The sequence below is a fragment of the Petaurus breviceps genome, unplaced genomic scaffold, assembly GCF_028583685.1.
Source record: "Petaurus breviceps papuanus isolate PSGF00001 unplaced genomic scaffold, PetGlider_PUasm1.0 90397, whole genome shotgun sequence".
Classification (NCBI taxonomy): domain Eukaryota; kingdom Metazoa; phylum Chordata; class Mammalia; order Diprotodontia; family Petauridae; genus Petaurus; species Petaurus breviceps.
The window spans coordinates 1409847-1419328 of NW_027187239.1; the positions used below are offsets into that span (position 1 = coordinate 1409847).

A 9482-nucleotide genomic window follows, 5' to 3' on the forward strand; every position below is an offset into this window, starting at 1 on the left:
TTCACTCTTCTTTCCCCTCTTTCCTTTCTGTCTCTCACTCTCTTCTCTATCTCTCACTTTCTCCCTCCTTCTCTTTTGGTCTCTCTGTCTCTAGCCATCTTCCTCCCTCCCCACTCTCTCATCAAGCCACGATAACACATACTTATTTGCTAACTGAGTGCTTCCTACACCCGGGGCACTGGTTAAGCTCTGGGGATATGAAGGTAAAAAGGTAACAATCACGCCCTCAGATGAGCTTACATTCTGTGGGATGGAGAAGCAAGCCCCGACACAGATAAAGCAATGCAAACAGACATGTTTGGGCCACACTCATGATTCGTGCAAGAAATTTTCACGTAAAAATATTTCATACAAAGAAGCTCCTGGGTTGGGGAGAGGGGACCACGGACGAGGAGTCAGGAAGGGCCTTGGGTGGGAGGAGGCTGCAGAGCCCAGCCTCACCGGATCCTCCCACTGTGCAGGTAGGAAGACTGAGGCTCTCAGAAAGGCGAGGAGTGGTCCACAGCCAAGCGGGGCTGGAGCCTAGGTCCTGCCTAGCTCCCATGCAGGGTTCTTTCTGCTAAACAAGCATGCAGAGATGGAAGCTGGAGCTAACCGTGAGTCGGTGCGGTGTCGGGGGTAGCCTGGATGCTTGGGGTCTCCGGGCCGTGTGCTTCACCAGCCCCTAGACTCAGCAGCCGCTCTTGCCCAGGTGGGGCTGGGTGCTGAAGCGGACAGCTCCAGGACAGGACGCGCGGAGGCTGGGCTCGGGACAGGTTGGAGTCAGGCGGCGGGTAGGGAGCCATCATTGCAAGAGTGTGGGTGGTGGGTGATGGGAGTCAGGGGGAGGCGGCTGGGGGAGGAGAGAGAAGGAAGCGCGCCCGAGAAACGGCATCGACACAAGGCCTGGCATTGGTGGCGGCGTAAGGGGATGGGGCGACACTGCAGTGGTGAGCCGGGGTGACCGAGGCCCTCAGCAGTCACAGGGGAGCTCGGAAGAGGGACAGAGAATTCTGGTTTGAGTTTGAGATGCTTTCAGGAGGTCCAGTGATGTTCTGTGGGCCGCTAGGTGGCGCCATAGTAACAGAACACTGGTCTTGAGACTCATCTTCCTGAGTCCAAATCCGACTTCAGACACTTACTAGCTGTGTGACCTTGGGCAAGTCACTTCACCCTGTTTGCCTCAGCTTCCTCATCTGTAAAATGAACTGGAGAAGGAAATGGCAAACCCCTCCAGTATCTCTGCCAAGAAAACCCCAAATGGGGCCATGAAAAGTCAGACGCCACTGAAAAGACTAAACCACCACAGGATTTCTAGTTTCAGATGTCCAAGAGACACCTGGTCATGCAGGACTAATGCTCAGAGGATTAGGGCTGGATAAACATATCTGAGAAGCATCTGGTTGAACCCACAGCAGCTGATGAGATCACTAAGTGAGATAGTCTTGGGGACAGTGATGTCAGACTCAAATAGATGCTTATTGACTTGGAAAACCACAAGTCAACATTATCTGTGTTGTACTGAATTTTTATTTATTTTGTGGAACACTTCCCCATTACACTTTAATTCAGTTCAGGCTGCACTTGGGAGTTTTGTTGTCCTCAGTCTGGGAAAAAGAAGGCCAGAGAGCCCAGGACAGAGCCTGGAGGGATGCCCATAGTTAGTGGATGTGACCTAGAGTAAGTCCCCCCAAAAAGGAGATGGAAAAGACGTGATCAGACAGGGAGAGAAGTCAGAGAGAGGCGTGCCACAAAAACAGGGAGAGGGGAGAGGACACCCTTCCAGGGAAGGGGATAAACCATGTGAAGGGTTGCCAAGAGGTCAGGAAGGGTCAGGCTTGAGAAAGGGTCAATAGATTTGTCAATTAAGTGAGAGTTGGAAGCCAGAGATTTGCCAGTTGAGTGAGAAGACAGTAAGAGGGGTAGGGGCTGGCTGAGATGGTCACCCCAAGGCCCTTTCAGCTCTGAGTTACAGAAATTTGGGCCTCATGACAGCCTAGTTCATAGATGAGCAAATAGACTGGAAAGTAGAAAGAGGCCCCTTGGTGTCACAGGAAGGATACTGGGCTTGGAGGAATCCTGTTGGAATCCTGGCCCTGGTTCTGATTGCTGGCCTGGCCTTGGAGGGGGGTCTTCCCTGAGTTTCAGGGATTGTTGTTAGCTTTTCTAAAGGAAGGGACAGAAGTCTTCCCAGGTCACCTTCCACCCTCACCCCAAAAGTCCAACAGAACCCTCAAAAGGAACCAACGCACTCACTGTATTGGTGTTGGAGCGGGTTGCCTGGCACCCGAAATAGGTGGCAATAACAGCAATGAAGAACTCCAGGATGGTGAAGATGGTGAGCACGGCCAGATAGCCTCGGCCCACATCCTGCAAATGCAAAACCATACCCACAGTCAGCGGAATAATGAAATCCCAGATGGGCCAGGGCTGTGAGGAGCCCTAGAACTAGAAGGCAGAGTGTCAGGGCAAGGAGGACTTTGGAATATAGAATGTAGTGGCAGAGATAGAACATAGAACACTGGATGCCCGTAGCTTGGAGGAACCTTAGAACACAGAATATAGAACGTCAGAGCTAGAATCTCAGGACTGTCAGGGATCTCAGCCCCAGCCCCAGCCCCTGTAAGACCTCAGGTAAGTCAGTAACCTCTTTCAACCTCACTTTCCTCATCTGTAAAATGGGGATAACAGTAGCCTCCCAGGGAGGCTGTGAGGACCATCAGAGGTCACCTGTGTAAAGTGCCCTGCTGTATCAATGCTGGCTATTGTTTTCTCAACTCACCCACCTCTGTTGGGTCGAGCCACAGCAGAGAAAAGGGAGAGGAAGGAGGGCAGGGAAAATCACTCGCCAGTCATCCTCCCATGCTCCCTTAAAACCTGCCTGAATCCCACCATGGCAGATCAGCAGATCACAAATGGGTAATGTGAGAGTGTTAAGGAACGTGTGTGTGTGTGTGTGTGTCTATGTCTCTGTGTGTCTGTGTGTGTGTGTCTGTATGTCTGTGTGTGTGTCTATGTGTCTGAGTGTGTCTGTATGTCTCTGTGTCTCTGTGTCTCTGTGTGAGTGTCCATATGTCTGTGTGCATGTGTGTATGTGTGCGAGTGTCTGTATGTCTGTGTGTGTCTGTGTGTGCGTGTATCTGTGTGTGTCAGTGTGCATGTGTGTATGTGTGTGTGCACGAGTTACCCATCTGGCTCCACAATGTTCCAGCACTTACAGAATTCCTGTCCCCTGCTCATGCTTGCCTCACCCAGTTAGTCACCCCAAAGTCCATCAGCAGGATCGCCGTAGCAGCAAAGGAAGCGATGACATTGATGATGTTCATCCCCAGGCTGCTCTTGACCTGAAGGGGAGAGAAGTGAGGAGGGACCACTCTCCTCCCTGGGACCAGCAGAGGGACTCTTGGGGCCCCCACAGGCCTCCCAAACCACCAGCTAAACAACAGAACTGCCTGGGAATGATTTTGCTTTTCAGCCAGTGTTTATTCCTTTCTTCATCTCCTCAGCCTTGGTGGGGCTACCACCTTGGGCCACCAGGCCCATCATCTGCTACCTGCCCTGTCCTGAAATCCCCAAATGGCCGGCAATGGGGCCAGTGTCCTGCTCTGCCTCCTGCTTGTCTGTATTACTAGACCTCAGATCACCCCCCACCCACTTCTGCTGTTCTTTGTTCTCTGACTGGAGTGGGAGGAGAATTTGGACTCTGTCTTCCTTCCCCCGGGGGCTGGTCCTGCTTTGACAAATTAGTGAGTTTGGGCAGGGCCCAGCTATTAGTCCCACCTTTAGGACGCTTTGAGCTCATCCAGTGTTTGGACTCACCAGACAACTGGTGTGATGCTTTTCTGCGGCCACTGAGAGGGATCCGGAGATGATGAACTGTGTGAAGAAGAGGGTGACATGTCAGTAGACCAAGGTGCCCAGCTGCCAGGACCGGCCAGGGGAGTGGTGCTGGCTCTCTGCAGCTCCAGGACAGCAAGCGTCCCAGGGTCCCTGGGCACCTCTGCCACGGGCCCCTTTTAACCCGTTGTCTGCTCCTTTCACTACTCTCTCTGGGTGGTGGAGCTGAGGCCTAAAGCAATGCCCTTAGGCTGAATGCTCCAGGAAAGGCCCCCTTCCTTACTTCTCCGAGGCTTGGCCCTCTGGGGCTTGGCTTCTGCCCCCCACCCCCACCTCTTGCTGAGGACAATACACAGCAGTGGAAAGAGCACTGGGCCAGAAGGAAGGGGACTTGGTATTAACCTCACTTCTCCACTTGCAAGAGAAAAGTAATGCCCAGAATGGGCCTTGGATTGGCCAAAAGTTAGGGCTGGGACTTGAACCCAGATCTCCTAATACAGGATTTTTCTCAGCTTTTGCAGAGTTGTGCGATGCTGAAGGGGGTGTGTGTGACTCCAGATGGATTGGAGGGCCAGAGTGGGGAGGGCTGGTGACTCTGTGCTCCTAGCTTTTCTCTCTTGTGTCTCTCAGGCTAGGTATAACTGTACTCTCTGGACAGCAACACTTTGGCTCTCAGAGTGTATTGAAATCCTGCCTGACTTATGGGTACTTTGGTGATGATGGCTGGGAAGGGAGAGGGACCTGAGGGGAAAGTGACCTTCCCCTTACACCAGCTTCATCCAAGCCCCCCACCCTTTGCCCCTGTACTCACACACACTCCTCCCCAGAAGGGGATCCCTCCATCGATGAACAACATGCCGATGTAGCCCCTCCGAAACATGAGCAGGACGCTGCCAAAGCTGATGTAGATAAGACCGATCAGGATCTGGGCTGTCTGGGGGAGAAGTGCCAGAGTCAGGTGCCGGTCCTCCAGCCTTGGGGCTCTGTGGAGCAGTGCCATCATCCCGGAGCTCAGGGCTCTGTCCTGACCACACATCTCTAGCTTCCTTCCTGCAATAGCCCTTCTGGGCACGTGAATCCATGCAATCAATATATACTAGGTGCCGGGCATGGGGCCAGGCGCAAAACCCAAAGCGGAAGCCTCCCTACCCTCAGGGAGCTTGTGATCGAAGGAGGACCTGCAACATAGACCCAGAGAAGTCAACCTGAAGCTTATACAAAGTCATTCTAAGAGAGAGCTCATCAGCACCTGCAGGGGGGTCGGGCAGAGAGGTGCCATGTCGGAGAAGGCCCTAACCCTAAATTCAGGCTGGCCTTGTAACGCAACTGGAGGAATTCTATGAGGCAGAAGGAAGATTGCTTCTTAGCAAGAAAACAATCACCCACCCCAAGTTCCTAATTTGTAAACAAAGTTGCATTGGCTGGGGTAGTGGACATATAGGAAAAATACTTTATTATTTATTAATATGGTTTGAACTTAGCTTTATGTGGTTAGGAATTGCTAACCCCAAAGCTCACTGAAGAGGTCAGGCTGACCTCAGAGACCCCCTGGGCAAAACCATGGCTGAAGGGGATGCTTTGACACCACCTTGGGCCGGGGGCTACTCAATGCTTGTGTTTTGGCTTCCGCAGATCTGATTGTATCTGCTTGCTGATATACACCTTGATGGCCCTGATCTGGAGCTAGCCTCCTCCGCAAGTGTGGTTGATATGGGCACTCTTGTTTGAATCCTATTTCATGTAAACCTCCAAAGAACGGACAAGGAGTTTCTCCTTTACCAAATGACCAAGTAAGTACTTTGTAAAATGGTTTCAGATTTTGGGTTTTGTTCTCATGATTAACAGGCACCAGAGGGAAGAGATAGAAGATCTCAGTTCTGGTTCTGGCCACTTGCTGGATAGCTTTGGGCCAGTCCCTTCCCTCTCTGGGCCTTCACTCCTTCAGACTGAAAATGGGGGTGAGACTGAATAACTTTGAAGGTTCATTGCAACTCCACACGTCTAAGACTGTAGGGACAACTTCTATTTTGGTCTACCTATCCCAACAAGGCTCATGGTGTGTGTGTGTGTGTGTGTGTGTGTGTGTGTGTGTGGTTGGGGTGGTGGAGCTGAGAGAGCTGGTCTGGTTTCGGATGTTTCCCCTTGCCATATGCTTTTGGAATGGATAGACTTGGATCCATATCAGCCTTTATTTGTACAGACTGAGGTCAGTGAGGAAGGGGCAGTTGAGAAAAGGACCACAGAGAGCAGATGACTGGGGCTGTTGGGACAGTGGAGGGGACAGTGGAGGGGAAGGGCTTTTGTGTGGAGTATGTTTGAGGTTGATGTGTTTGAACCCAGGAGGAAAATGTAGCCCCAAATGGCAGGGATTTATAAAGAGGCACAGTGAGGCTTCGTGTCAGGGAGAAGGGCCCATCCAGCAGGTATCTGAGGGTGGAATGGGCTGCCTCAGAAGGCAGTGAACTCCCCATCACTGAAGGCCTTCAAGCAGAGGCTGGGTGCCTACTTTGTCAGGGATGTTGTGGTGAAGATTCACATTCAGATATGGGCTAGAATAATCACACACTGGGGTGCTGGCCAGCTCTGAAATCCATCATGCTCTTTCTTCCCAGAGACTCTCCTCAATCCCTGTCCATGCACTCAGGAAGCATCCTGCTTTGCCCCCCACCCCAGCCCAAAGCAGACACTGAGGTGGGGCTTACCCCTAAGGCCTTGGGCTCTCCGTTCAGGAAGGTTTCACCTGGTGGAAGTTGCTGATGGGGAACGTTCCCAGGAGGCTGTGACCCTAGTGGTGGGTCCTCAAACTGCAGTGTCCCAGGAGACTGGCACAGGGTCCTGGGCAGCATCGCTGGGCCCGGCCGGATGCCACTGGCATTATTTGGGGGGATGACCACAAACACCCCATTGGTAGCAGGAGCTGAGGTCATTGTGGCCAGAGAGGCTGGAAAACAGAGGGTGCAGTAAGAGCGGAATCTTTACTGGGTGATGAAGGCATAGTTGGCTGCCGGGGTATTGTAGAAAGAGCCCCCAAAGACTAAAACTTAAATTCTCCTCCTGCTACTGACTCCCTCCACCACCTTGTCACTGAGTGCATGGGACTGAGAGCTAGAAGGGTCTAAGCCCTTCATTTTACTGACAAGGGAGCTGAGGCCCAGACTGACTTGCTCAAGAATACACAGAGAGACAGAGGCACAGAGACAGGAGAAGGCAGGATGAGTTCAGGGGACACCTGGTAGTCTAATGTTGAGGGAATGTGATGTGTGAAGGGAAGTAATGTTAGAAAGTCAGAAGCAGGCTAAAACCACAGGCTGGGTCACCTTGTAAAGGGCATTGGGTGTCCAGCTGAGTCCCCCCCACCCCAGGCAGTAGAAAGCTATTGAAAGTTTTGGGCACATTGTCAGACCTGTGCCTTAGGAAGGCTTCTGGGAAATATCAGAGGAAGACCGGACTGTTCTAACAAATGATAATGGTGATAATGACTAGCATCTCTTGCAAACTGCTGGGTATGTATTACCTTATCTGTATGTGTTCCCTTGAAACATGTGGCCTCCCAGCAGCCCTGGAGGCTGTCACTAATTATCAGGAAGGTTTGAGTGATTCAGGGGAAGTGGGCAGAACTTGGAGTCAGAACTGGCTTTCTTGGTACCCTGGCCACTTTGTTGTTGTGTGACCTTGGACAAATCCCCTTCCCTCTCTGGGTCTCAAGTTCTTTCATGTGCACAACCTCCCAGGCAGCTCTCAGCTCCAAAACTGCAATTCATTTTTGTAATTAATATAACAAGCACATTATGGCCATGCTGGCCTCATTTCTCCACCTAGCCCTTACTCTTGAGGAAGACCCCTGAGAAGCTGAATGAGGGTGGGCCATCCCAAGACCTCGGCCTGGCTCCAGCCGCCCAGGGTGAGCTGGGGGGGCTGACGAAGCTACTGCATCTCTGGCCCTCCCCCAGCCATGACACACTTTGGAGCCTGTGAACCTTGCTTGTCATCTCTCACCCATTATTCCACCTGTGGCTAACAATTTCCCACCTGTTTTCTCTCCATTTTCACCTGTTTTTCTCCCTGTCCCTGTGTTAATTCATCACTGGCCACATGAGAGAAGTTCACATTCCATTCTCTCCTGGCTATCTTTCTGAGCCTTCCCCAGCCAAGCTCCGCTCCCACCTGCCCTCCCGCTGTGCCCGCTGCCATTCCGGTTCCATAATCAATAAGCTCCCCTTCACCCCGAACCTCTTTCTCTTACACTCCTCCCACTGCCAGCCCTCCCCATGTTACTGCATCCCTGACCATCTCCTCTCCACAACTGGCAGCTCCCCCTCCCCACCACGGGCCCTAGAGGGGAGTCAGAAGACATCACTCAGTATTCTTCCCTCCTTTGAAATTCGCAGTATTAATCCTTTCTTAAAAATCTAATCCAGATAATGGTGGTTGCTGTATACCTACCCCCCAGGCTCAGCTCCTTACCCAACATCTGCCTTTGTATTGGAGAATTTTTGAAACTCTACCAACTCCCTAACATCCCAATTCCTCAGTTTCCTTAAATGCCGTGGTCCACTCTACTCCAGCCACCGAGGGATGTTCACCCACTTGTTCTCACCATTACCTATGAGAGCTGCATCTTTTAGCTATAAAGCCTGGACATTCCTTTAGTTGACAATCACCTATCATTCCATCTTTTCCTATGGCTAAGCCATCCTCAGGACCTTTGATCCCTTCCCCTCTTAGTACTTTCTCTGACTTTTGCCCTGCTCCACCTTTCCCTTTCCTGCTTTCATGATTTCAGTCCTATCATTAACCAAATCAACTCAACACAGTTTAACAAATCCTTTCCTGTTTTATCACTGATAATCCCATGCCAAACCTCAGCCCTGATTTACAGCTATTGTAGCACCTGTTTCTATTTGCGAGCTGCTGAATGGAACTAGAGGACATCTCACAACTGCTGACTGGCTACATTATAAATTCACTGTATCCATCTTCAACTGGGCTCTCCATGCCACAAGGCAATTCTTTTATTCTTCACTAATCAATTCCTTATGAGCAGGTAGGTGACACCATAGTGCACAGAATGCCAGGCATGAAAGTCAGGAAAACTCATCTTTCTGAGTTCAAATAATGGCTTTAGACATTTATTAGCTGTGTAACTCTGGGCAAGTAATTTCACCCTGTTTGCCTCAATCTCCTCATATGTTAAAGGAGATGGAGAAGGGAATGGCAGACCACTCCAGTAGCCCTGCCAAGAAATGGGGTCACAAAGAATCAGATATGACTGAAACAATTGAACAATAAGAATTTATTCCTTATCTTACTCCCCTCAAAAGCTTTTCCAAACACTTTGCTCCTCAAGATGTGCACATCCCCAACTCCCCCCTCTCTCAGATTATTTTTGACTAGTGGAAGCAGTGGGGGGGAGGGGGAAAGATTGGAAAGAGAGAAAATAAAGGCTTATTTTAAAAATTAAAATTACATAAAAAAGAAAATTGGGGTCATTTAGCATGAGCACCCTCTTCTTTCTTTCTCTTTATCTCACAATCCCTTATCATCATACCCAACTCTTCAGTGAAGTTGCCCTTCTTGCCAAAGCCATTCTCTTTACACTTACCCTTAATGCCATCATAACATCTTCTCTAGTCTTCTCTAGCAATCTCCACCCTTGATCATCTTCT

General features: G+C 50.7%; 1 protein-coding gene across 3 annotated transcripts in view; it reads right to left on the minus strand.

The window, feature by feature from the left end:
- MS4A15 (membrane spanning 4-domains A15) overlaps nucleotides 1–6743 on the minus strand; it is a 7634-nt gene extending 891 nt beyond the window's left edge. Inside the window, exons 1-5 of one of the 3 annotated variants that reach the window (XM_069108512.1) lie at nucleotides 6519–6743; nucleotides 4628–4750; nucleotides 3799–3855; nucleotides 3231–3323; nucleotides 2236–2349 (exon numbers count right to left, since the gene is read on the minus strand). In XM_069108512.1, the coding sequence (XP_068964613.1) occupies nucleotides 2236–2349; nucleotides 3231–3323; nucleotides 3799–3855; nucleotides 4628–4750; nucleotides 6519–6743 (612 nt within the window). Of the gene's footprint in view, nucleotides 1–2235; nucleotides 2350–3197; nucleotides 3637–3798; nucleotides 3856–4627; nucleotides 4751–6518 lie in introns of those variants that run through there. The other 2 variants (XM_069108513.1, XR_011172483.1) reach the window with 2 other exon arrangements.
- Between the last annotated feature and the right edge of the window lie 2739 nt (nucleotides 6744–9482).